The sequence below is a fragment of the Pristis pectinata genome, chromosome 22 (assembly GCF_009764475.1).
Source record: "Pristis pectinata isolate sPriPec2 chromosome 22, sPriPec2.1.pri, whole genome shotgun sequence".
NCBI classification, from domain to species: Eukaryota; Metazoa; Chordata; class Chondrichthyes; order Rhinopristiformes; family Pristidae; genus Pristis; species Pristis pectinata.
The window spans coordinates 35,536,064-35,563,865 of NC_067426.1; the positions used below are offsets into that span (position 1 = coordinate 35,536,064).

The 27,802-nt window shown below is 43.4% G+C and overlaps 1 protein-coding gene across 4 annotated transcripts in view; it reads right to left on the bottom strand.

The window, feature by feature from the left end:
• adgrb2 (adhesion G protein-coupled receptor B2) overlaps nt 1-27,802 on the bottom strand; it is an 898,475-nt gene that overhangs the window by 486,928 nt on the left and 383,745 nt on the right. For 3 of the 4 annotated variants that reach the window (XM_052036166.1, XM_052036167.1, XM_052036165.1), the window contains one exon: nt 20,417-20,578. The exons of the other annotated variant lie outside the window; for it this stretch is intronic. In XM_052036166.1, the coding sequence (XP_051892126.1) occupies nt 20,417-20,578 (162 nt within the window). The remainder of the gene's footprint in view (nt 1-20,416; nt 20,579-27,802) is intronic. 4 annotated transcript variants of the gene reach the window in all.

The window sequence follows — 27,802 nt, forward strand, 5'->3', positions numbered from 1 at the left end:
CTACCTTGTTCTTGAATATATTTAATAACCTGGCCTCATTGTCTCCTTTGGTGGTCTACCACCGTGTAGAGTCATGGAGTCATACAGCACGGAAACAGGCCCTTTGGCCCAACTGGTCCATGCTGACTAAAATTCCCATCTAAGCTAGTCCCATTTGCCCATGTTTGGCCCAAATCCCTACAAACCTTTCCTATCCATGTACCTGTCCAAGCGCCTTTTGAATGTTAATGTACCTGCCTCAAACACGTCCTCTGGCAGCTCATTCCATATACTGACACCTGTCTGGGTGAAAAAGTTGCACTTCAGGTTCCTATTAAATCTCTCCCCTCTCACCTTAGTCCTAAGCACTCCAGTTCTTGATTCTCAACCCTGTGCACACTCACCTTATCTATGACCCTCATGATTTTGTATACCTCTATAAGATCACCCCTCATTCTTCTAAGCTCCAATGAATAAGGTCCCAACCTGCTCAACCACTCTCCATAGCTCAACCCCTAGAGTCCCGACAGCATCCTTGTAAATCTCCTCTGCACTCTTTCCGGCTTAATGGCATGTTTCCCACAGCAGGGTGACCAAAACTGAACACAATATTCCAAGTGAGGCCTCACCAACATCTTGTACAACTACAACATAACACCCCAACTTCTATACTCAATGCCTTGACTGGCGAAGGCCAGTGTGTCAAAAGCCTTCTTTACCACCCTATTTACCTGCGACACCGCTTTCAGGGAACCATGTACTTGTGCTCCTGGGTCCCTCTGTTCTACAACACTCCCCAGGGCCCCACCATGATTCTAAATGAAACACCTCAAGAGAAACAAAAAAAAAGACTGCAGATGATGGAATCTAGATGAAAAACACTATGATGCTGGAGGAACTCAGCAGGCCAGGCAGCATCCATGGAAAAAAGCAGGCGGTCAACGTTTCTGGTCAGGACCCTTCTTCAAGACCGAAGATAGGAAAAGGGGGAGCCCAATATATAGGAGGGAAAAGCAGAGCAGTGATAAGTGGACAAAAGAGGGGAAGCAGAGTGGGCACAAGGTGATGATAGATGCAGGTGTGGGGGAGGAGGGGAGAGCAGATCCACCAAGGGATGGGTTAAAGGTAAGAAGAGGAGGTAAAAAAGGGGTTAAAATAAAGAGAGATAGGCTGGGAAAGGGTGTAGAGATTACTTAAAGTGGGAGAATTCAATGTTCATGCCATTAGGCTGCAAGGTTCAAAGACGGAAAATGAGGTGCTGTTCCTCCAGTTTGAGCTTAGAATTGAAATACTTCAAGTCAATGAAACAATCAAAGTTCCAGAGAAAACAGCTCACTTTTCAGTTCAAGTTCTAATCTTCATGCTGCCTCATAATTTAAACTCAATCAGGCAGATACATTGGTCAAACTCAAGAGATTGTTAGATAAGCATATGGAGGAATTTAAAATAGGAGGATATGTGGGAGGAAGGGGTTAGATAGTCTTAGGCGAGGTTTAACATTGTGCTTTTGATATTCAGTCATGAAGAGATTGAGACACAGAGACTGCAGATGCTGGAATCCAGACCAACACAAAATGCTGGATGAATTCAGCGGGTCAGGCAGCATCTATGGAAGGAAATGGACAGTCGACATTGTGGTTCGAGACCTTTCATCTGGACTGAGATCATATCCAGAGCTTTGTGTGCAGTTTTGGTCTTCTTGAAAGGATGTTCTTGCCATGATAGGAGTACAACAAAACTTTACTAGATTGATTCCTTTGGTGACAGGATTGATATCTGAGGATGAAATGAGCCAATATACACTGAAATTTGGAAGAATGAAAGGAAATCTTGCAGAAACCTATTAAACTTTGACAGACTAGGATCAGTTCTGGGACGTCTACTTTTCGTGATATTTATTAATGACTTGGATGAGGGGGTGGAAGGGTGGGTTAGCAAGTTTGCAGACGACACAAAGGTCGGTGGTGTTGTGGATAGTGTGGAGGGTTGTCAAAGCTTACAGAGGGATATTGATACGATGCAGAGCTAGGCTGACAAGTGGCAGATGGAGTTCAATCCACAGAAGTGAGAGGTGGTACACTTTGGAAGGACTAACTCCAAGGCGGAGTACAAGGTTACTAGCAGGAGCAGAGGGATCTTTGGGGTTCATATCCACAGATCACTGAAAGTTACCACACAGGTGGATAGGGTAGTTAAGAAAGCTTATGGGATGTTAGCTTTCATAAGTCGTGGGACCAAGTTTAAGAGCTGCGAGGTAATGATACAGCTCTACAAAACTGTGGTTAGACCACACTTGGCGTACTGTGTTCAATTCTGGTCGCCTCATTATAGGAAGGATGTGGAAGTGTTGGAAAGGGTGCAGAGGAGATTTACCAGGATGCTGCCTGGATTGGAGAGTATGGATTATGAGGAGAGACTAAGGGAGCTAGGGCTTTACTCTTTGGAGAGAAGGAGGATGAGGGGAGACATGATAGAGGTATACAAAATATTAAGAGGAATAGATAGAGTGGACAGCCAGCTCCTCTTTCCCAGGGCACCAATGCTCAATACAAGAGGGCATGGCTTTAAAGTAATGGGTGGGAAGTTCAAGGGAGACGTCAGAGGGAGGTTTCTCACCCAGGGAGTGGTTGGTGCATGGAATGCGCTGCCTGGGGTGGTGGTGGAGGCAAATACATTGGTCAAGTTCAAGAGATTGTTAGATAAGCATAAGGAGGAATTTAAAATAGGGGGATATGTGGGAGGAAGGGGTTAGATCGTCTCAGGTGTGGTTTAAAGGTCAGCACAACATGGTGGGCCGAAGGCCCTGTATTGTGCTGTATTGTTCTATGGTTCTGTGGACTAAATACAGGGAAGATGTTTCTGATGGCTCAAGAGTCTAGAATCAAAGGTCACATCCTCACGATTTTCAAGTTGTTGTTTGAACAGGTTGTTTGAATTAACAGTTCATGGAGATTTACACTTCCAGGAAACTGAATTGAAATCTGCTGGTGATTTGTCAGCTGAATCACATTTACTTCATGAAAATAGACAATATGCATTCTAGTCTTATTTTAAAATAATTTTGCAATTATACCCAAACAATAACAGCCTTATTTGTGAGAAATAGCATGTTCATGTCACAGATCCATGTTACGCCTTACCCCAAGAGTGCACAGTGATAAACTGGATACTCCATCCCTCTTTCTCATCATTGATGAAGGCATAAAATTGATGAATGTACAGTTTCCATTGATATTTTCTATCTCGGACATCTCAGAGGATCTATCCTGTGCCAGCACATTGACGCAATCACGAAGAAGGCACATCAATGGCTCTACTTCGTTAGGAGTTTGAGGAGATTTAGTACGTCACCAAAGACTCTAACAAATTTCCATAGATGTACGGTGGAGAACATTCTGACAGGTTGTGTCACTGCCTGGTATGGAGGCTCCAATACACAGGATTGCAAGAGGCTGCAGAGGGTTGTAAACTCAGCCAGCTCCATGATGGGCACAACCCTCCCCACCATCAAGAATATCTTCAAGGGACAATGCCTCAAGGAAGTGGCATTCATCACGAAGGATCCTCACCATCCGAGACATGCTCTCTTCTCGTTGCTACAGGGGAGAAGGTACAAGAGCCTAAAGACCCACATTCAACAATTCAGAAACAGCTTCTTCCTTCCCGCCATCAGATTTCTGTACAGTCCATGAACCCATAAACACTACTTTGTTATTCTTTCCTCTTGAACTGTTAATTTAGTTTTGTAATTTATAGTAATTTTATGGCTTTGCACTGTACTGCTACTGCAAAACAACAAATTTCACATCATTTATGTCTGTGATAGTAAGTCTGATTCTGATACTGATAATAAGAGTCAACAAATTGAGTCTGGGGAGTTACTTAATAATGGAAAATACAGCTATTGCAGATGAAGTAAACAGGAATTTTTCATTAAGCTTTGCCATGTAAGATAAAAGTAATAATCCAGAAATAGCTAGAAATCTGGAATTGAAAGGGAGGAACTCAGGGAAATTACAATTACCAGGGAAGCGCGACTGAGCAAATTGCTGAACTCATTTGCTGCAAGCTTCTGGAATGAATTGATTTCATCCCAGGGACTTATCATATGATAGTAGATGCATTGATTTTAATCTTTCAAATTTCCCGAGATTCTGAGGAAGGTACAATTATTTCGGAAAATAGTGAATGTGCATTGAACAATTGTTCAAAAATAGAGGGAGGTAAAATTCAACATCTTCCAAAACTTACAGGGAAATCACGTAGCTGGATCACTTTTACTGTGACAAGTTCACATTATCCCTTGAAGCTGGTTCCTTCCAGGTTGAATTTGCAAGTGATAACAATATCTCCAATTTGCAGTGCACTGAGGCAAAGGGAAGTAATGGATGCTCTCAATTTAAGTTGGGGGTAATTCATCCTGTTTTGCCATTAGCAACAGACCAAGGGATCCCATGATGTAAGGCTGACAAATAAAATACCTGTCGCACGAAGAGCTCCATCAAACAACCGAAACCATCATCTGGACTGCAGAGGGTTTCATTCCCTTGATGTTCAAATTGTGTATGACCACAGCCAGAACATTTTCATGATCATCATAAGGCACTTGGAGAGTTAATGCAATTATTTATATCACAGCAGTCAACTGTGCATGTATATTCCAGTCAATGTACCAACCCAACAGATGGAGGGATAAGTACTTTCCCTGTAATAGCCAGCTCGATTCAGCAGTTAAGACTCATGTTTTGGGTACAACATATGAACCATAGAACAATACAGCACAATACAGGCCCTTCGGCCCACCATGTTGTGCCGACCTTAAAACCACACCTAAGACTATCTAACCCCTTCCTCCCACATATCCCTCTATTTTAAATTCCTCCCTATACTTATCTAACAATCTCTTCAACTTGACCAACGTATCAGCCTCCACCACTACCCTAGGCAGCGCATTCCATGCACCAACCACTCTCTGGGTGAAAAATCTCCCTCTGATATCTCCCTTGAACTACCCACCCATTACCTTAAAGCTATGCCCTTTTGTATTGAGCATTGGTGCCCTGGGAAAGAGGCACTTGCTGTCCACTCTATCTATTCCTCTTAATATTTTGTATACCTCCATCACATCTCCCCTCATCCTCATCTTTCCAAAGAGTAAAGCCCTAGCTCCCTTAGTCTCTCCTCATAATCTATACTTTCTAAACCAGGCAACATCCTGGTAAATCTCCTCTGCACCCTTTCCAATGCTTCCACATCCTTCCTATAATGAGGAGACCAGAATTGAACACAGTACGCCAAGTGTGGTCTAACCAGAGTTTTGTAGAGCTGCATCATTACCTCGCAGCTCTTAAACTTGGTCCCACGACTTATGAAAGTTAACATCCCATAAGCTTTCTTAACTACCCTATCCACCTGTGTGGCAACTTTCAGTGATCTGTGGATATGAACCCCCAGATCCCTCTGCTCCTGCCATTAACCTTGTACTCTGCCTTGGAGTTAGTCCTTCCAAAGTGTACCACCTCAAACTTCTCCAGATTGAACTCCATCTGCCACTTGTCAGCCTAGCTCTGCATCGTATCAATATCCCTCTGTAAGCTTCGACAACACTCCACACTATCCACAACACCACCAATCTTTGTGTCATCTGCAAACTTGCTAACCCACCCTTCCACCCCCTCATCTAAGTCATTAATAAATATCACGAAAAGTAGAGGTCCCAGAACCAATCCTTGTGGGACACCACTAGTCACAGCCCTCCAATCCGAATGCACTCCTTCCACCACAGCCTTCTGCTTTCTACAGGCAAGCCAATTCTGAATCTACACAGCCAAACCTCCCAGGATCCCTTGCCCTCTGACCTTCTGAAGAAGCCTACCATGTGGAACCTTGTCAAATGCCTTACCAAATCGCCTTGTCAAATCCATGTAGACCACATCTACTACACTACCCTCATCAATCTTCCTGGTCACCTCCTCAAAGGACCCTATCAGGCTTGTGAGGCAAGATCTTCCCTTCACAAAGCCATGCTGGCTGTCCTTAACCAGTCCATGGTTCTCTAAATGTTCATAGATCCTATCTCTTAGAATCCTTTCCAACAGCTTGCCCACCACAGACGTAAGGCTCACTGGTCTGTAATTCCCTGGACTATCCCTACTACCTTTTTTGAATAAGGGGACAACATTTGCCACCGTCCAATCCTCCAGTACCATTCCTGTGGACAATGAGGACTCAAAGATCCTAGCCAACGGTTCAGCAATCTCCTCCCTCGCCTCGCGAAGCAGCCTGGGGAATATTCCATCACGCCCTGGGGACTTAACTGTCCTAATATTTTCTAACAGCTCCAACACATCCTCTCTCTTGATATCTACATGCTCTAGAACATTAACCTTACCAACACTGTCCTCAGCGTCATCAAGACCCCTCTCCTTGGTGAATACTGAAGAGAAGTATTCATTGAGAACCTCACCCACTTCCACAGCTTCCAGGCACATCTTCCCACCTTTGCCTCTAATCGGACCTACCTTTACTCTCGTCATCCTTCTGCTCTTCACGTACGAGAAAAAAGCCTTGGGATTCTCCTTAACCCTAGTCACCAAAGCCTTTTCATGTCCCCTTCTTGCATTCCTTCCTTGCTACTCTATATTCCTCACAAGCTCTATCTTATCCCTGCTGCTTACACCTTATGTCTGCTGCCTTCTTCTTCGTAACTAGTTGTTCCACCTCTCGTCACCCATGGTTCCGTCACCCTGCCATTCTTTCTCTGCCTCACTGGGACAAATTTATCCCTAACATCCTGCAAGAGGTCCCTGAACATCGACCACATCTCCATTGTACATTTCCCATCAAAAATATAATCCCAATTTACACTCCCAAGTTCTCGCCTTATAGCCTCATAATTTGCTTTTCCCCAATTAAATATCTTCCCGTCCTCTTTGCTCCTATCCTTGTCCATGACAATGCTAAAGGTTATGGAGCAGTGGTCACTGTCCCCCAAATGCTCACCCACCGAGAGATCTGTCACCTGACCTGGTTCATTACCTAATACTAGGTCTAATATGGCATTCCCTCATGTTTAGCTTGTGGAACTATGAGCTGGCTGGTAGGAGTATGATTAGAAGGGTTTATTGCATGAGAAAAAAAACAGAAGAATGTTGAGACAGCAAGATAAAAGTATGAAAGGACAGTTTTCAACAAAGTTTCAAAAGTCGCTTGCATACTTGAGGGATTAAGGCTGGGCCACACCATATTCCTCTTGGACTGATATGTACATTTCATGCCAGCTGAAATGCACATAAGATATAGGGACAGTTGAGTCAATTATATAGGTGTCATGAAACTAGTATTATCTGGCATAGTTGTCCAAAGATCACTTGAGTAAGGACAGAGATGAGGAGGAATTATGACCACTTAATCTAACCAAGGAGGAATTTGTTTACGGCTGGTTCATTAATGGTGGCAGTTAACTACAGTACAGACAGGGAACATTTACCAACCTTTGAAATAGAATATTAAAGCTAATGCACGAAGAGTATCAAGGTAGGAGCAAATTAACATGGATTCTTCATGTTAGCTTGGCATGACACCTTGATCATCTTAAAGATAAAAACTAAGAAGAAAGTTGAGGACACATTGCTCTCTGAGGCCAACACTGAGACATCCTGCTATTCACTCTTCAACTGATCAGTTGCTGCATTTGTGATGGGTTGTTTGTCTAATTTGCATTGCTTACTACAAATAATTATAATGATTATGAACCAATAAATCCATTCTGTTCCTGGACCCTTTGGTAACTTTACTCTTTGGAAAATGTTAGAATCCCATAATTTGGTGATTAGGTTGGCACATCTGTAGACAGAGGAAGAGGACAAGAAAGAGAAATGGTAGTTGGGACAAGGGAACAGGTGAAGGTGAGAGACTATCTCTGGCAATACTATATGGGAGCAATTGACCATCCTTCAGTTCCAATGAGTATCAGGTAATAAGGAAATCCATGCCTTGTGCAACTTTCAGGCTCGGAGTGGCAAATGGCAAGAATGACATTTGTCCTTCATAAATGTGATCAGTGACCATCTCCAACAAGACAGAGTCTGACTTTGATCCATTCACATTCAACTGCATTACCATTGACAAGTTCCCTATCAACTACATCCCGGGGTTGCCACTGGCCGGAAACTTACCTAGATTAGAGAAATAATTATTGTGGATGGAAGAGAATGTGAGAGACTAGGTATTCTTTTCTTATTCATTCCAGGGTTGTGGGGTTCACAGGCTGAAAATGCATTTGATTGCCCATCCCTAATTGCCCGTGAGAAGGTGGTGGTGAGCTGCCTTCTTGAACCACTGAAATCCTTGCATTGTGGGTATACCCACAATACTGCTAGGGAGAGAGTTCCAAGATATTGACCCAATGGCAGTGAAGGAACAGTGATATATTTCCAAGTCAGGATAGTGTGTGGCTTGGAGGGCAATATCCAGGTGGCAGTGTTCCCTTGCTTGTGTTGGCAATGTCCTTCTTGCTAGTGGATGTTGTGGTTTGGAACGTGCTATCTAATGAGCCTTGGTAAGTTGTTACATTGCATCCTGTATTTGGTTCAAATTGCTGCTACTATGTGTCAGTGCTCAGGTAAGTAGATGGTTGTAGATAGTGTACCAATCAAGCAGGCTGCTATGTCCTGTATGGTATCGAGCTTCTTGAGTGTTGTTGAAGGTGCACTCATCCAGGCAAGTGCAGTGTATTCCATTATACTCTAGATGGTGGACAGGCTTTGGGGAGATAGGAGGTGCCTTACTCTCTGCAGGATTTCTAATATCTGGACCGCATTTGTCGCCACATTATGTATATGGCTACTCCAGTTCAGTTTCTGGTGAATGGCAATCCCCAAGATATTGATAGTGGGGGATTCAGTGATGGTAATGCCATCGAATGTCAGGGGATCATAGCTGCATTTTCCTATGACTGGATATCATCACTGCCTGACACGTGTGGTGTGAATATTACTTGCCACCTATCAGCAAGGCCTGGATATTGTTCAGGTCTTGATTCATTTGGTTGTGGGCTGCTTCATTATCTGAGAAATCAGGAATGGCACTGAACACTGTACAATTATCAGCGAACGTTGCTACTTCTGGCCTTCTGATTGAATGGTCATTGATGAAGCAGCTGAGGATGGTTGAGCCTAAGCCATTACCTGGAGGAACTCCTGCAGAGGTACTGTGACTGAAATGATTGACCTCCAACTACCACAACCATCTTCTTTATGTTAGGTACAATTCCAACTAATGGAAGGTTTCCCCGATTCCCACGAACTCCAGTTTAGCCAGGGCTCCTTGATGCCTTACTCAATCAAATGCTGCCTTTTAAGTCAGAGGTGATTACTCTCACTTCTGCACTGGAGTACAGCCGTTTTATCCATGTTTGGACCAAGGCTGTAATGTGGTCAGGAGCTGAGTGACTTTGGGAGAACCCAAAATGAGCTTATGTGGGCAGGTCGTTGCTAAGCAAATACCGCTTGATAGCACTATCATTTATCCCTTCCATGCAAGATCCAATGACTCCCCATACCTTTCCACTATATGTTAGGCATGAGTGATGACTGATGTAAAAATCTCCATTACAATGAAAAGTACAGCTCCAAAGACAATAAATTTTTCACAATGAAAACAAAGCAACCTGAGTGATTAGCACACCATTCACTACCCTCTCTCCAGCATCATAATTACTGTGGGTAACATCCACTGAATACATGGCTGCAACTTGGCAAGGCATATTCAATACTAACAGTTAACATCATTCTCCAAAGAGGATCAGGACAGCAAACACATGGGCACATGACCACAGAATGCCTCTGACTTGCACACAGACCTGAATTATTGCTAAATCCAAATTCTGAAATTCCTTCTCTGACAGCACTGTAAGGATTCCTTCAGCAGAAGCACTGCAGCAATTCAAGAAATTGGCTGTGCACCATCTCCTCAAAGGTGTTTCATGTTGATCATTAAATGCTGGCCTGCCTGCAACATCTACATGTCATAGGTGAACAAAAGAGAACAAACATTCGTCATTCTTCCCACAGTTCCCATATTATCTTAATTGTTGACTTGTGCATTCAAGTCTTGAATATCTTCTGCACAACTTTCGGAGAGCTATTGAAAGTTATTGGAGAGGATTCTTAGCAATCAGATTTATGAGTATTTGGAAAACCATGTCTTAATTAGGAACAATCAGCATGGCTTTGTGCAGGGCAAGTTGTGTCTTGCTGACTTGATTGAGTTTATTGAGGAGGTGACGAAGGTGATTAATAAGGGTGGAGCTGTGGATGTTGTCAACATGTATTTTAGCAAGGCGTTCGACAAGGTCTCTTATAGAGTCATAGAGCAATACAGCATGGATACACACCCTTCAGCCCAAGGAGTCCATGCCAACCATGATGCCCACCCAGTTAGTCTGAATTTCCTAAGTTCAGCCCATATCCCTCCAAGCCCCGTTCCTCCATGTACCTATCCAAGTGCTTCTTAAACCTTTCCTCAACCACTTCCTCTGGCAGTTCACTCCATATGCTCACTATCCTCTGCGTGAAAAAGTTGCCCCACAGGTCCCTTTTAAATCTTTCCCCTCTCACCCTAAGCCTACGCCCCCTAGTTTTGGATTCCCCTACCTTGGGGAAAAGACTATTACCATCTTATCTATGCCTCTCATCATTTTAAACACTTCGATAAAGTTGTCATTCTCCAATATTCCAAGGAATAAAGACCTAGCCTGGCCAACCTCTCCCTATAACTCAGGCCTTCTAGTCCTGGCAACATCCTCGTAAATCTTCTCTGCACTCTTTCCAGTTTAACGATGTCTTTTCTATAACAGGGCGACCAAAACCGTACACAGTACTCCAAGTGCAGCTTTACCAATGACTTATACAACTGCAATATAATGTCCCAACTCCTATACTCAATGCCCTAACTCATGGTAGACTCATCCAGAAGATTGAGATGCATGGGATCCACAGTAACTTGGCCAATTGGATTCAGAATTGGCTTGCCCATAGAAGACAGAAGGTAGTGGTCTATGCGACTTATTCTGGCTGGAGGTCCATGACTTGTGGTATTCCGCAGGAATCTGTTCTGGGACCTCTGCTGTTTGTGATATATATAAATGACCTGGATAAAAATGTGGATGGGTGACAGTAAATTTTTGGACAATACAAAAATTGGTGGTGTTGTGAATAGAACATAGAACAATTACAGCACAATTCAGGCCCTTCGGCCCACAAAGCTGCACCGAACATGTCCCTACCCTAGAAATTACTAAGCTTACCCACAGCCCTCTATTTTACTCAGGTCCATGTACCTATCTAACAGTCTCTTGAAAGACCTTATCGTATCAGCCTTCACCACTGTTTCCGGCAGCCCATTCCACACACTCACCACTCTCGGAGTGAAAAAAACTTACCCCTGACATCTCCTCTATATCTACTCCCCAGCACAATAGTGTAGAAAGTTGCCAAAGGATACAGCGAGATACAGATCAGTTGCAGATATGGGTAGAGAAATGGCAGATGAGTTTAATATGGCCATGTATGAGGCGTGACACTTTGGGAGATCAATTGTGAAGGGATGGTCCACAGTTAAGGCCAGGACCCTTAGCAGTGTTGATATACAGAGGGATCACTGGGGTTCCGGTCCATAGCTCTCTGAAAGTGGTTGCACAGGTTGATAGGGTATTAAAGAAGGCATAAGGCTTGCTTGCCTTTATTAGTTGAGGCACTGAGTTCAGAGCTGGGGACCTATGTAGCAGCTTCATAAAACCCTGGTTAGGCAACATCTGGAGTATTGCATTCATTTCTGGTCATGCCATTTTTGGAATGGGGTGCCGGAGGCAAATGTGATAGCGCTGTTTAAGAGGCTCTTAGATAGGCACATGAAAATGCAGAAAATGGAGGGATATGGACCTCACGTAGACAGAAGGGACTAGTTTAGTTAGGTGTTTAATTACTACTTTAATTAGTTCGGCACAACATCTTGGGCGAGAGGGCCTGTTTCTGCGCTATATATCATTCAAGGAATACAGGCTTTGCAGGCTGAACCAGCATTTAATTGCCCATCCCTAGTTACCCTTGAGAAAGTGATGGTGTGCTGCCTTCCTTAAGGTGTGGGTATGTCCACAATGCTACTGGGGGAAGTTCCAGGACTTTGACCCAGTGATGGTGAAGAAACAGTGATATATTTCCAAGTCAGGATGATGTGTGGCTTGGAGGGTAAATTCCAGGTGATGACGTTCCTATGCTTCTGCTGCCCTTGTTGCGGGATTGGAAAGTGCTTTCTCTGGAGACTAGGTGAGTTGCTGCAATGCATCCTGTAAGTGGTGCAAACTGATGCAATTGTATGTCAGTGGTGGTGTCAGTGATGGTTGTGGATGGGTTGCCTATCAAACAGGCTGCTATGTCCTGCATTGGTGTGGAGTTTCTTGAATGTTGTTGAAGCTGCACTCAGCCAGGCATGAGGAGAATGTGCCATCACACTCCTTACTTGAGCCTTGTAGATGGTGAAGAGGCTTTGGGGAGTTAGGACGCGAGTTACTCCCTGCAGGATTCCTAGCCTCTGGCATGCTCTTGTAGCCACATTATGGAAATGGCTACTCCAGTTCAGTTTCTGGTCAGTAGCAACCCCCAGGATATTGATAGTGGAGGATTCAGTGATGGTGATGCCATTGAATGTCAGGAGGCAATAACTGGAACATCTGTTATTGGATATCATCATTGCCTGGCACTTGTGTGGTGTGAATGTTACTTGCCACCTATCAGCCCAGGCCTGGATATTGTCCAGGTCTTGCTGCATTTGGATGTGGACTGCTTTATTATCAGAGGAGCCCTGAATGTGCAATCATCAGCAAACATCCCTGCTTCTGACCTTCTGACTGATTGAAGATCTTTGACGAAGCAGCTGAAGATGGTTGGACCTAGGACACTCCCCTGAGGAACTCCTGCAGAGATGTTCTGTGGCTGAGATAACTGGCCTCCACCACATCCATCTTCCTTTGTATGATGATTCCAATCAGTGGAGGGTTTACCCCTGATTCTCACTGACCTTAGTTTAGCCAGGGCTCCTTGATGCCACACCCAATCAAATGCTGCTTCGATGTCAAGGACAGTTACTCGGTGAAGTGAGAGTTGTTCTTTGGTCCATGTTTGGACTAAGGCTGTAATGAGGTCAAAGAGTGACTTTGGCAGAACCCAAACTGAACTTCTGTGAGCAAATTGTTGTTAAGCAAGTGCAGCGCTATCAATTGATTATTCCTTCCATCACTTTGCTGATGATTGAGCGTAGATTGATGGGGCAGTAATTGGCCAGGGGGGATTTATCCTGCTTCCTGCAGACAGGACATACCTGGACAATTTTCCACATTATTGGGTAGATGCCAGTGTTGTAGCTGTACTGGAACAACTTGACTAAGGATGCGGCAAGTTGTGGAACACAAGTCTTCAGTGCTATTGCTGAAATGTTGTCAGGGCCTAGACCCTTTGCTGTAGCCAGTGCCTTTAGCCATTTCTTGATATCACATGCAATGATTTGAATTGGCTGAAGACTAGCATCTATTATGTTGACACCACTGGAGGAGGCCATGATGGATCATCCACGAGGCACTTCTGGCTGAAGATTCTTGCAAATGCCTCAGCTTTCTCTTTTGCACTGATGGACTCCCCACTACTGAGAATATGGAGATGGTTGTGTCTGGGACATTGACAGTAAGGAATTATCCAGGGGTTTGACTAGTCCATGAGGCAGCTCTCCCAATTTGGCACAAGCCCCCATAGGTTTGTAAGGAGGACTTTACATGGTTGACAGTGCAATTTTTTCCATTGTCATTTCTGGTGCCTAGGTTAGTTCCAGATGATCCATCTGGTTTTATGACTTTCTCAGTTTATTACAACTGAATGGCTTGCTATGCCATTTCAGAGGGTAGTTAAGAGTCAACCACATTGCTCTGGGTCTGGAATAACATGCAGCCAGACCAGGTAAGGTTAGCAGATTTCTTCCCCTACAGGTCATTAGTGAACCAGACTGACCATTTCCAGTGGATAAGGTGACAGACAGCCTCATCTGTAAACAGGTTTATCGGTGTCATAACGTGGTAGAGTCACAGACTAATACAGCATAGAATCAGGCCTTTCAGCCCAACTCACCCATGTCAACCAAAATGCCCATCTAGGCTAGTCCCATTTGCCCACAATTGGCCCATGTGTCTCTAAACCTTTCCTATCCATTTTTTTTTTAAATGTCATTATTGTACCTGTCTCAGCTACTTCCTCTGGAGCTTGTTCCATACTCACACCACCCTCTGCATGAAGCTGCCACACCTCAGGTCCCTTTTAAATTTTTCCCCTCCTTTAAACCTATGTCCTCTAGTTTTTGATTCCTTTTCCCTGGGAAAAAGACTGTGTGCATTCACCTCAATTTTATTTCTCTATAAGGTCACCCCCTCAGTCTTTACAGTCTAAGGAATAAAGTCCTAGCTTGCCCAACCTCTCTCTATTACTCAGGCCCTCAAGTCCTAGCAACATTTTCAAATCTAAACCAAACAGCCACAAAGCCATACCAAACTTTCAGAAACATTAAGAGGATTGCACAAATTTTGGAAAGTATTAAGCAAACTAGAACATATTATACTTGACATGTTTAAATGTCATCAATATAAAATTATTAAGGAGTACCGAGGCAGCAGGAAAATGTCGCTAATATTGTGTTCACATTTCAGCCCAAGACTCTGAAAGCCAAAAAATATCAACATCACAAACAAGCTCAAAGAGCACATTTTGCCACAGGAGTACCAGAATCAGGCTTGGGGGACCAAACATCATTTTCTGCAGACATTTTTGTGCTCACATGTCCTAACAAGTTGGCCAGCTATTCACATTCCATCACTCAGTGTAATATGCTAATTATTTGTGACCAAGCTATATTTAAAGAGCCAAAAATTAGAAGGGAGAGGGAAGACAGGGGGGCAGGATAGGGTATAGGGGAAAGGAGGGGGAACAGGAGGAGAGGGAAAGAAGAAGAGGGGAGGAAGGTGAGTGAAGTCACACATACTTATCACCAATGATGTCCTGGCAGTCTTCCAGTGTTGGGAAGTGATAGGGGCTTGGGGCTAGGAACTAAGGATGGAGTGGGGTGAGGTTGGGGAGATGGAATCAGTCAGACTTCTTGTGTTGAGGAGGTTTGCAGAAGAGGAGAATGGGGCAATCATTCCTTTATATGTTTGGGTGGGGGGAAGCAGCCAGACTTTGCATCATCAGTCACATCTTCCCCTCCCCTTTCTGCATTTGCAGGGACCACTCACTTCACGAACCCCTAGCCCACTCTTCCATAAAGTCATACAGCACAGAAACAGGACGTTTGGCCCAACTCTTCAATGCCAAGCTTGATGTCCATCCCAGCTGGTCCCATTTGCCTGTGTTTACCCCATATCCCTCTAAACCTTTTTTATCCTTATAATTGCCTAAATATCTTTTAAACATTGTACTTAAACCCACATCTACAGTTTCCTCTAGCAGCTTGTTCCACATACCCACCACTGGGTGAAAAAGTTTTCCCTCAGGTCCCTTTTAAATCTTTCTCCTCTACCTTAAATCTATGTGTCCTCTACTTTTAGAATCCCCTACTCCAGGGAAACTCTGAGAACATCCACCTATCTACACCTTTCATGATTTTAAGGACATCGATAAGGTAACCCCTCAGCCTCCTACACTTCTGGGAAAAAAGTCCCAGCCTATCCAGCTCTCCAGTCCTGGTAACATCCTTGTGAATCTTACCTGCACCCTTGCCAGATTAATGACATTCTTCCTACAGCTGGGTGACCATAAGTGCACATTAAACCCCATGCGTGGTCTCACCAAAGATTTGTACAGTCGCAACATGATGTCCCAACTCTTCAATGTCCTGACAGATAAAGGCAATCAGGCAAAACACCTTCTACCAGTATCGTGACTATCAGGAAACTATGTGCCAATACCCCTAGGTCTTTCTGTTGTACCACACTCTCCAGGGCCTTAATTTCCTCTGCAAGTCATTGCAGTACCTCACACTTGTCCGAGTTAAATTCCATCTGCCATTCCTTGGCCCACTTCCTTATTTCATCTTGTTGTAATCTCAAATAATCTTCTTCACTATCCACTACACCACCAATTTTGGTGTCATCCCAAACATACTAACCACATTAGCAACATCGTCATCCAAAATGTTAATATTGATGACAAAACAACAGTGTCACCGAATCACAGAGTAATGCAGCACAGAAACAGGCCCTTCAGCCCAACTGGTCCATGCCAACCAAGACGTCGACCCCAGCTAGTCCAATTGGCCCACGCTTGGCTTGGATCCTTCTAAACCTTTCCTATCCACGTACCTGCCCAAGTGTTGTTGTTGTACCTGCCTCAATTACTTCATCGGGCAGCTCGCTCCATATACACACCACCCTCTGTGTGAAGAAGTTGCCCTTCAGGTCCCTTTTAAATGTTTGCCCTCTCACAAACACATGCCCTCTAGTCTTTGGTGCCCTATTCCCTGGGAAAATGACTGTGTGCATTCACCTTATCTATGCTCCTCATGATTTTTTTATGCCTGTATAAGGTCACCCAACAATCTCCTACACTCCAAGGAATAAAATCCTAGCCTTCCCAACATCTCCCTGTAACTCAGTCCCTCGAGTGCTGGCAACATTCTCATAAATGGACAGTTGGCCCAGCACTGATCCCTGCAGCACACCACTGGTCACAGGCCTACAAACTGAATAACAACCCTCCACTACCACCCTCTGTCTCTTTCCACGAGCTTACCCTGGATCCCATGTGTCCTACCATGCAAGACCTTGTCAAAGGCCTTGCTGAAGTCCATGTTGACGTTTATCACCATGCCTTCTTCAATCATGTTTGTCACCTCTTCAAAAAAAACGTTGAGACACAAATTGTGACACATGCTGGCTATCCTTCATCAGCCCTTGCCTATCCAAATGCTGGTAAATCCTGTCCCATTACGCTGGAAAGAGAGCAAATCCTATTTCTAGCTTAATGTCTTTCCCCTAACAGGGTAACCAAAAATTTACACAATACTCCATGTGCTGCCTCACCAAAATCTTGTACAACTGCAACATAACGTTGCAATTTTTATACTCAGTGCCCTGACTGAAGACCAGCATGCCAAACGTCTTCTTCACCACCTTGTCTGTGATGTTACTTGATTAAGATTGCAAGTATAAACAGGGATAGAAACCAGAGCATCGGGTCAGAAAGTGGAGGTATTAAGAGGAAGGTAGGTGTCATGGCCAGTAAGTTTGTAAGGAAGAATAGGAAGGAGCAAATTAATAGATACAATGGGAAGGATGGGTTGAAGTGTGTTTATTTTAATGTTATGAGTATTAAGGGTAAGGGTGGTGAACTTAAAGCATGGATCAGTACATGGAACTATGATGTTGCGGCCATACAGAATTGGTTGAGAGGGGGACAGGACGGGATGCTTAATGTTCCAGGGTTTCAATGATTTAGAAAAGATAGAGAGGCAGGTAAAAGGGGGGGCTGGTGGGGAATTGGACTATTAATCAGGGACAACATCACAGCTGCGTGCAGGCGGGACATAATGGAGGGCTCATCCACTGAGTCTATATGGGTAGAACACAAAAATAAGAACGATACAATTACTCTGATGGGATTATACTACAGAACCCCCAACAGCCACTGGGACATTGAGGAACCGATATACAGGCAGATTAGGGAAAGGTGCAAAAACAGCAGGGTTGTCAGAGTGGGTGACTTCAGCTTCTCCAATATAGACTGGGACCTGCTTATTGCAAGAGGTTAAATGGGGTTGAATTTGTTAGGTGCACTCAGGAGAATTTCTTAAAGCAGCATGTGGATAGTTCAACTAGGAGGGGCTGTACTGGACCTTGTATTTGGAAGTGAGCCTGACTTTTCAGTGGGGAAACATTTAGGAAACAGTGATCACAAGTCTTAAGTTCTAAGATAGCTATGAATAAGGATAAGAATAGACCTAGTGGGAAAGTATTAAATTGGGCGAGGGCAAATTAGGAGAGTATTAGGCAGGAACTAGAGAGAGATAATTGAGAACAGCTGTTTTTAGGCAAGTCCACATCTGACATATGGACGTTGTTTAAAGACAAACTGCATAGAGTACAGGACAGGTATGTTCCAGCAAGAAAGACGAGGATGGCAAGGTAAGGGAACCTTGGATAACGAGAGAGGTTGTTAATTTAGTCAAAAGGAAAGGGAACCATATGTAAGGTTAAGGAAGCCAGAAAAGAACTCATGAAGGAAATTAGGAGGGGCCATGAAAAGTCCTCAGCAAGCAGGATTCTAAACAGGATTCCATCAGTTGCCTCCCTGGTGCCAGGGCTTTTATACATACAAGGCCTTCTATGCATACAGCAAGATCAAGAGGATAACTAGGGAGAGAGAGTAGGACCACTCAAAGATAAAAGAGGAATATGTGCTTGGATGCAGAGGATGTGGGCGAGGTCCTAAGTGAGTACTGTGACAGTATTCACCAAGCAGAAGGACAGAGGACAGTGAAATCAGTGTGAAGCGTGTTAATAAGCTAGGGCATTTTGAGATAAAGAAAGAGGTGTTGGGTTTATTGAAGAATGTTAAAGTGGATAAATCCCCAGGGCCTGATGCAATATACTCCAGGGTTATTGAGGCAAGAAATGAGATAGCTGGGGGCTTCACCAAGATCTTTGTGTCCTCTCTAGTCACAGGCAAGGTCCCAGAGGACTGGCGAGTAGCTGAAGTTGTTCTTATGTTCAAGAAGGGAAATAGGGCTAATCCTGGAAGATTTTCAGTGGTGAGTCCCATGTGAATGGTAGGAGAGTTACTGGAGAGGATTCTTAGCGATAGATGGTCATACCTAATTAGGGACAGTCAGCATGGCTTTGCGCAGGTCAGGTCTCACTAACTGGATTGAGATTTTCAAGGTGGTGACGAAAGTGATCGATGAAGGTAGAGCTGTGGTGCTGTCTACATGGATTTTAGCATTTGATAAAACTCCCTCATGGTAGGCTCAACCAGAAGGTTGAGATGCATGGGATACATGTTGCCATGGCCATTTGGATTCAGAATTGGCTTTCCCCTTAATGACGCAGGATAGAGGTTGATGGGTCTTATTCTGGTTGGAGTGCCTATCTAAGAGCCTCTTAAATGTCTCCATCATATTTGCTTCCACTACCATTCCTGGCAGCACATTCTAAACACCCACTACTGTCTGTGTAAAAGAACTCACCCCCACCCTCCCCCCTTACCTTAAACATATGTCCTCTAGTATTAGGCATTTCAACCCTGGGGATAAAGGTACCAGCTGGCTACTTCATCTATGCCTCTCGTAACCTTATAAACTTCTATCAGGTCTCCCCTCAGCCTCTGCTGCTCCAGAGAAAACAACCCAAGTTTGTCCACACAGCAAATTGTTTGTACTTGGACTGCAAAAGACTAAGTAATTCTCTTTCATATAACATGCTAATAACATACTTTCACTTTTGTTAGAAGAAATATAAGAAATTAAATAAGCAAAGAGTATATCAGAAAGTACTTTCTCTATTTGTTATTTGTATCTACAAATAGTGAATTGGAAATCTTCCTCCATAAAGCATAAATGTAATACATTATTTGACCATGGTCCTTTGATCATTATTAGACTTTTGAGAATTCTTTCCTATCATTTCCTTTGGGTCAATTTAATCAATATTCTTCAAAGGTATGGCATAGTACAAAGTTCTTATAGACCATAGTCCTAAAACATGAGCTCATTCAGTCTCCTCATACTGCTCAAGGAGGAAGAATTAATGGTAGCTGGGAGCAATTAAAATGGAAACATTTGTAAGGTGTAAATATTCATGATGTAAAAGATAGCAGGAGTGAGTTATGGGCTGTAGTTACAGATGAATTCAGATGATATGATAAATCATGTGAACAAAGCTGTAGAGGTTGACAAATGTTATTTGATTTTACATGCTTTTCCAGCATAACAGTATTTTAGGGTGAGTATTCCTAGTTTATTTTACTTTTACAGCGTGCTCCTTACCATTCCATTGTGATGACTGCTATATCCAACAATTTAATTGTGTAAATTATGTCATTGTGTAATTAGGTTAAAAAAGCCACAGGCTCTGCTTGTTGTCAATCATAGAGCTTCAGTGTGGGAGGCTGCTCTTTTGGGAGGGACCCAGAGGCAACTGGGTACTGTAACAAGAATAGTTGTCAGTTAAGAAGTGTGAGAGTGAAAGGCTACACTGTTTTGGAACTGTTCAAAGCCATTGTGAGTTGCAAACAGAGTTTGTTGTCAATCACCTGCACAGTCAGAAGCAGTGTGTGTTATGACTGGAGGCGATTACAAGCAACACAATTTAAAGAGACAAGTTACTCAATTTAAGAACAAAGAAAATTACTTGAGCATTGCTGATTGAAGCAGTCCCGGGCCTCAGCCTGGTGACCTTTACATGCTGTCCAACCGTGGGTCGAAATGCATTTGCGAGTTCTCTGCTGTGTTCCATTTGAACATGTCACTGAGCACCTGTTCCATGGTCCCCACTCCATCCACTGTCCTTCAACTGTCAACAAATAAGAGGAACGTAAATTCCATGTTGTATACCTTCTAGTCACTGCTGGCAGGTCTGGAAAATACCATTGGTCTTACCCCTAAATCATTACAGTCAGCAATATTTTAGAGTTTATGTATAAAACTGAACAATTAAAAAAATGTACTCTTCCCTCAACTTCATTCTTCAATGTCCCAAAAAAAAATGAAAATTCCCCAGCCAAGATTGGCTCAGGCTATTGCAATGGCCTGGCCAATCCGTTCTCACTTTAATTTGCCAGTAAATATAGGAATTAGGAGCAGGAGCAGGCCACTTGCACCCTCAAGCCTGCTCCACCATAAAATAAGATTATGGCTGACCAGACTGTAACCTCAAGTTGGCATTCTCATCTACCCCAGGAATCTTTCATTCCCTTGTTTGTCAATATCTACCTCTGCCTTAAAAATATTCAAAGATGCTATTTCCACCTCTGTTTGAGGAAGAGACTTCCAAACGCACATGACCTTCTGTGAGAAAAACATTTGCCTCATCTGTTCTAAATGTGTAATTTCTCATTTGAAACAGCAACCGCTAGTTCCAGATTTTCCCACAATAGGAAACATCCACGTATATATACAATCCATGCATGTCTAATATATCTTTATTGAACTGCTTCCAATGCATTTACACGCCTCCTTAAATAAGGAGGCCAAATACTGTACCCATTAATCCAGATTGGGTCTCCCCAATGTCCTAAATAACTGAAGTATAATCTCTCTAATTTTATTTTCAGTTTCCCAAATTTACTTGTTGTACCTGCATCTTCATCTCTTCATTCTCTTCAGTATCCACTAAGGAGAGGGGCCTTGATGACGCTGAGGACAGTGTTGGTAAGGTTAATGTTCTAGAGCATGTAGATATCAAAAGAGGATGTATTGGAGCTGTCAGAAAATATTAGGACAGATAAGTCCCCTGGGCCTGATGGAATATTCCCCAGGCTGCTCCACGAGGCGAGGGAGGAGATTGCTGAACTGTTGGTTAGGATCGTTGAGTCCTCGTTGTCCACAGGAATGGTATCGGAGGATTGGAGGGTGGCAAATGTTGTCCCCTTATTCAAAAAAGGTAGTAGGGATATTTCAGGGAATTACAGACCAGTGAGCCTTACGTCTGTGGCGGGCAAGCTGTTGGAAAGAATTCTTAGAGATAGGACCTATGAGCATTTAGAGAATCATGGACTGATTAAGGACAGCCAGCATGGCTTTATGAAGGGAAGATCATGTCTCACAAGCCTGATAGGATTCTTTGAGGTGGTGACCAGGCAGATTGATGAGGGTAGTGCAGTAGATATGGTCTACATGGATTTTAGTAAGGCGTTTGACAAGGTTCCACACAGTAGGCTTCTTCAGAAGGTCAGAGGGCATGGGATCCAGGATTCAAAATTGGCCATGTGGATTCAAAATTGGGTTGCCTGTAGAAAGCAGAGGGTTGTGGTGGATGGCGTGCATTCAGATTGGAGGGCTGTGACTAGCGGTGTCCTACAAGGATCGATTCTGGGACCTCTACTTTTCGTGATTTTTATTAATGACTTAGATGAAGGGGTGGAAGGGTGGTTTAGCAAGTTTGCTGACGACACAAAGGTCGGTGGTGTTGTGGATACTATTGAAGATTGCAGAGGGATATTGATAGGATGCAAAGCTGGGCTGACAAGTGGCAGATGGAGTTCAATCCAGAGAAGTGTGAGGTGGTACACTTTGGAAGGACTAACTCCAAGACGGAGTATAAGGTAAATGGCAGGATTTTGGGTTGTGTGGAGGAGCAGAGGGATCTGGGGGTTCATATCCACATATCACTGAAAGTTACCTCACAGGTGGATAGGGTAGTTATGAAAGCTAACATCCCATAAGCATTCTTAAGTCGTGGGATCGAGTTTAAAAGCCGCGAGGTAATGATGCAGCTCTACAAAACTCTGGTTAGACCACATTTGGAGTACTGTGTCCAGTTCTGGTCGCCTCATTACAGGAAGGATGTGGATGTGTTGGAAAGGGTGCAGAGGAGATTTACCAGGATGCTGCCTGGTTTAGAAAGTATAGATTATGAGGAGAGACTAAGGGAGCTAGGGCTTCACTCTTTGGAGAGATGAGGATGAGGGGAGACATGATAGAGGTATACAAGATATTAAGAGGAATAGACAGACAGCCAGTGCCTCTTTCCCAGGGCACCAATGCTCAATACAAGAGGGCATGGCTTTAAAGTAACGGGTGCAAGGTTCAAAGGAGATATCAGAGGGAGGTTTTTTACCCAGAGTGGTTGGTACATGGAATGCATTGCCTGGGGTGGTGGTGGAGACTGATACATTGGTCAAGTTCAAGAGATTGTTAGATAAGCATATGGAAGAATTTAAAATAAGGGGATATGTGGGAGGAAGGGGTTAGATAGTCTGAGGCGAGGTTTAAAAGTCAGCACAACATGCTTAGCTGAAGTGCCTGTATTGTGCTGTACTGTTCTATGGTTCTATCTATTGTGAATCATACTTGAGGGTACCAAAGTCCCTCTGCATCTCAGAGCTGTCATCTCTCACCATTTAGTTTTCATTCTTCCTGCCAAAGTAAACAACTTCATATTTTCCCCTTATTATAACCCATTTGCCAGATCTAAGTTCACTCATTTATCCTATCTATATATCTTTGCAACCTTTCTATATCCTGTTCAAAAATTATTTTCCTATCTTAAATAAAAGAACAGAAGATGTTGCAAACACTCAGTAATTCAGGACGATCTTCTGTTTTTATTTCAGATTTCCAGTATCTGAAGTTTTTTATTTTAATGTACTTTCCTACCTGTCTTTGCATTATCAGCAAATTTAGCCATCATCCAAGTCATTTATTTAGACCATTAAAAACTTGAAGCCCTAACACTAATCCCTTTTACACACCACTTGCCATCCAGAAAAAGATCCATTTTTGCCTTCACTCTGCTTCTTGTTAGCCAGCTGATTTTTTATTATATGTTACATCCTTCACCATTAGTTTTTATTTTCTGAAAAACACCTTTGATAAGGCACATTATCAAATGCCTTATGACATAGTACAATACATCCATCAGTCCCCCTTTACCCACAACACATTGTTACTTCTTTGAAGAACTTAACTGGTCAACCATGATTTACCTTGCTCAAAAACATGTTGACTTTGCCTGATTACCTTAAAATATTAAGTACTTTGTTATAATTTCTTTAGTAATAGCTTCTAACTTTTTCCCCTATGGCAGATATAAAACTAATAGGCCTCTAGTTTTCTCCTTTCTGTCTCCCACCCATATTAAATAAATGAACTACATTCACCACTTTCCAACCTAATGGAACTTTCTCTGAATCTAGGAAACTTTGGAAAATTAAAACCAAAGAGATAACCCTCTTGTGGTATATCTCAGCAACAATACCTTAAGTATTGGATTTCTCATTTGGTCACACATTTGATCTTGTTCAACCATAGTTTTAAAAGATAACCAATCCTGCAACATACAGTATATATTTGGTGCAACATCATGAGGGTCTTTAACAGTGATATTCTATAAAAGAACTCCTGAACAAAGATCTTTTAACCATGATACAGTCAGAAAATGTCAAGATGTCATCATCTACATATGACACACAGGTCTGCTGGTTCCTTTATTGTACTTTCAATTTTCAATTAGTTTGTCCTACAAAAAAAGGCAGTTTAGCTGAATTAACAATTTTTTTTAAAATACACAAATCCTAAACTAATACCCTGAAGGGCAAAATGCATCTGTTTTCATCATCACTAGTCACAGAAGTAGAGCAAAGCTAGTGGTTGTACTCAACGCCTTCTGAAATGAAGTCTCTGTTGCATGGTCACTTGCATGAACCCCAGCTATGCCGGTCTTTTCATTGGCTATGTTGAACAGTCTCAGTTCCAAGCCTACTCTGGCCCCATTCCTCAACTCTTTCTCCGCTATATCGCTAACTGCATTGGTGCTACCTCTTCCACCTGTGCGGAACTAGACAGTTTCATAAATTTTGCCATTCATTTTCACCCAGCTCTCCAATTCACTTGGACTAATCTCTGACACCTGTCTCTCCTTCCTTGATCTTTCCGTCTCTCTTTCAGGAGATTCCTTATCTACTGACATCTTCTACAAACCAACTGATGCCCACAGCTACCTCGATTACAGCTCCTCCCACCGTCTCTTACAAGGACATTATCCCTTTTTCTCAATTTCTCCACCTCCGCCGCATCTGCTCCCATGATGAGGCTTTCTACTCCAGGACAACTGAGATGTCCAACTTCTTTTCTAACTAGGGCTTCCCTCTGACTGTGGTCGAGAGAGCTCGCACCCATATCTCTGCCACTTCCCGCACCTCCGCTCTCACCCCTACCAGACCCAACAGGGATAGGGTCCCCCTTGTCCTCACATTTCATCCCACCAGCCAATGTATCCACCACATCATTTTCTGCCACTTCCGCCATCAATGGGACCCCACCACCAAGTATAACTTACCCTCCCCAAACCTTTCTGCCTTTTATAGGGACCGCTCTCTCCACAACTCCCTTGTTCACTCATTGCCGCCCCCCCCCCCCCCACGCATCCCAGGAACTTTCCAATTCCCTTGCCATAGGTGCAACACCTGCTCCTACACCACCTCCATCTCCTCTATCCAGGGACCCAAAAAGTCCTTTCAGGTGAGACAGATTCACCTGCACTTCCTTTAATATCATTTACGGCAGTTGGTGCTCCAAGTGTGCCCTCTTCTACACTGCTGAGACCAAACGCAGACTAGGTGACTGTTTCTCAGAACACCTTCACTCTGTCTGTAGCCACGACCTGCATCTTCCTGTTGCAAGTCACTTCAACTCCCCCTCCCACACTATCACATATGTCAGTCCTCGGCCTCCTCCACTGCCAAGAAAATTCCAAAAGCAAATTGGAGGAACAGCACCTCATTTTTCATCTTGGAACCTTGAAGCCTAACGGCATGAATATGGAATTCCCCACTTTAGGCAATTCCACCACTCCCCCCCCACCCCCCATCACCATGCTTCTTCTCTTCCCTAGCCTCTCTCTTTTCCTCTCTCCTTACCTTTGACCCGTCCCCTGGTGGACCTGCTCTCCCCTCCTCCCCCGTACTTGCCTATCACTATCTCTCACCTGCATCTACCTATCACAACCTTGTGCCCACCCCACTTCCCCTCTTTTGTCCACCTATCACTGCTCTGCTTTTCCCTCCTATATATTGGGCCTATACATATATATCCTTTTCCTATCTTCAGTCCTGACCCGAAACATTGACCACCTGCTTTCTCCATGGATGCTGACTGGCCTGCTGAGTTCCTCCAGCATCATAGTGCTTTTCATCTGGGATCTGAAACAGCTGAACTGAGTATAACCAGCAGCCGATGTCAGCACACAGTTAGCGCTAGCAATTTACTTACTATAACGAGAAAGAAGGTCATTAACCCACTAGATCCAAGCCAGTTCTCAACAGAGCAAATCCATGATAAAATGGACTCCTGACCTCACAATCTACCTCGTTATGGCCTTGCACTTTATAGAGAAAGTGCAGTGCAGGTAAACAATAACTGTTACACTTTATTCTGCATTCTGTTATTGTTTTTGCCTTGAAGCACCTCAATGCACTGTCGTTATGATGTGTATGAATTATGTGCAAGACAGGTTTTTCCACTGTAGCTTGGTACATGTGACAATAATAAACCAAGGTACGATCAGTCCCAAGTCCCTTCTTATTTCCTGGTAATCCTGCAGTTTATTCTCTCACACTTCCCTTTGATTATTTTGTCACATACCTAAGGAGTAATTTATAGCAACCAACTTTGTATCGTTGGAAGAAACCAAAGCATCTTGGAGATACTCAAATCAACGACTCACAAATTTGAGTTTTTTTTAAGAAGTAAACAAGGAGGTCAATGAGGGCAAGGCAGTAGACAGTCCATATGGACCTCAGTAAAGCCTTCGATAAAGTTCTGCATGGTAGGCTGCTAGGGAAAGGTAGATCACATGGGATCAGGGACAGCAGGCTAATTGCATACTCAATTGGCTTGATGGTAGGGTGATAGGGGAAGGTTGTTTTTCAGACTGGAGGCCCATGACAAGTGGTGCATTGTTGTTTGTTTGTCATATAGATCAAAGACGGATGAAAATATACAAGGCATGGTTAGCAAGTTTGCAGATTACACAGAAATAGGTGGTATTGTTGACAGTGAAGGAGGTTTATCAAGAATTAGTGGGATCTTGATCAGTTGGGTAAGTGGGCTGAGGAATTGCAAATGGAGTCTAATTCTGATAAATGCGAGGTGCTATATTTTGGGAAGAAATGTCAGGGTAGGACTTTCACAGTTAATGTTGGGGCCCTGGGGAGTGTTGTAGAACAGAGGGACCTAGGAGTAGAAGTACTTGATCTAGATGATAATGTGGTAAATTGAATCAGCAAGTTTGCTGATGATACTAAGATTGGAGGCGTAGTGGACAGCAAGGAAGGATTTCAAAGCTTGCAGAGGGATCTAAACCAACTGGAATCATGGGCCAGAAAATGGCAGATGGAATTTAATGCAAACAAGCATGAAGTGTTGCATTTTGGAAGGACAAATCAAGGTAGGACATACACAGTAAATGGTAGGGCACTGAGGAGTGCAGAGGAATAAAGGGATCTGGGAGTTCAGATACACAATTCCCTGAAAGTGGTGTTACAGGTAGACAGGGTTGTAAAGGCGGCTTTTGGCATCCTGGCATTCATAAATCAAAGTATTGAGTATAGGAGTTGGGATGTTACGGCTAGGTTGTATAAGACATTGGTGAGGCCAAATTTGAAGTATTGTGTGAAGTTCTGGTCACCTAACTATAGGAAGGATATCCGTAAGATTGAAAGAGTGCAGAGGAGATTTACTAGAATGTTGTCGGGTCTTTAGAAGTTGAGTTACAGGAAAGATTGAATAGGTTAGGACTTCTTTCCTTGGAGCGCAGAAGGATGAAGGGAGATTTGATAGAAGTTTACAAAATTATGAGGGGTATAGACAGAGTTAATGTGAGTAGGCTCTTTCCACCTAGATTAGGAGAGATAAGTACGAGAGGATATGGCTTTAGGGTGAAAGGGGAAAGGTTTGGGGGAACATTAGGGGGAAACTTCTTCACTCAAAGAGTGGTGGGAGTGTGGAATGGGCTCACTCTTAAGTCTTAAGAATAAATTAGATAGATACATGGACGGGAGAGGTCTGGAGTGTTATG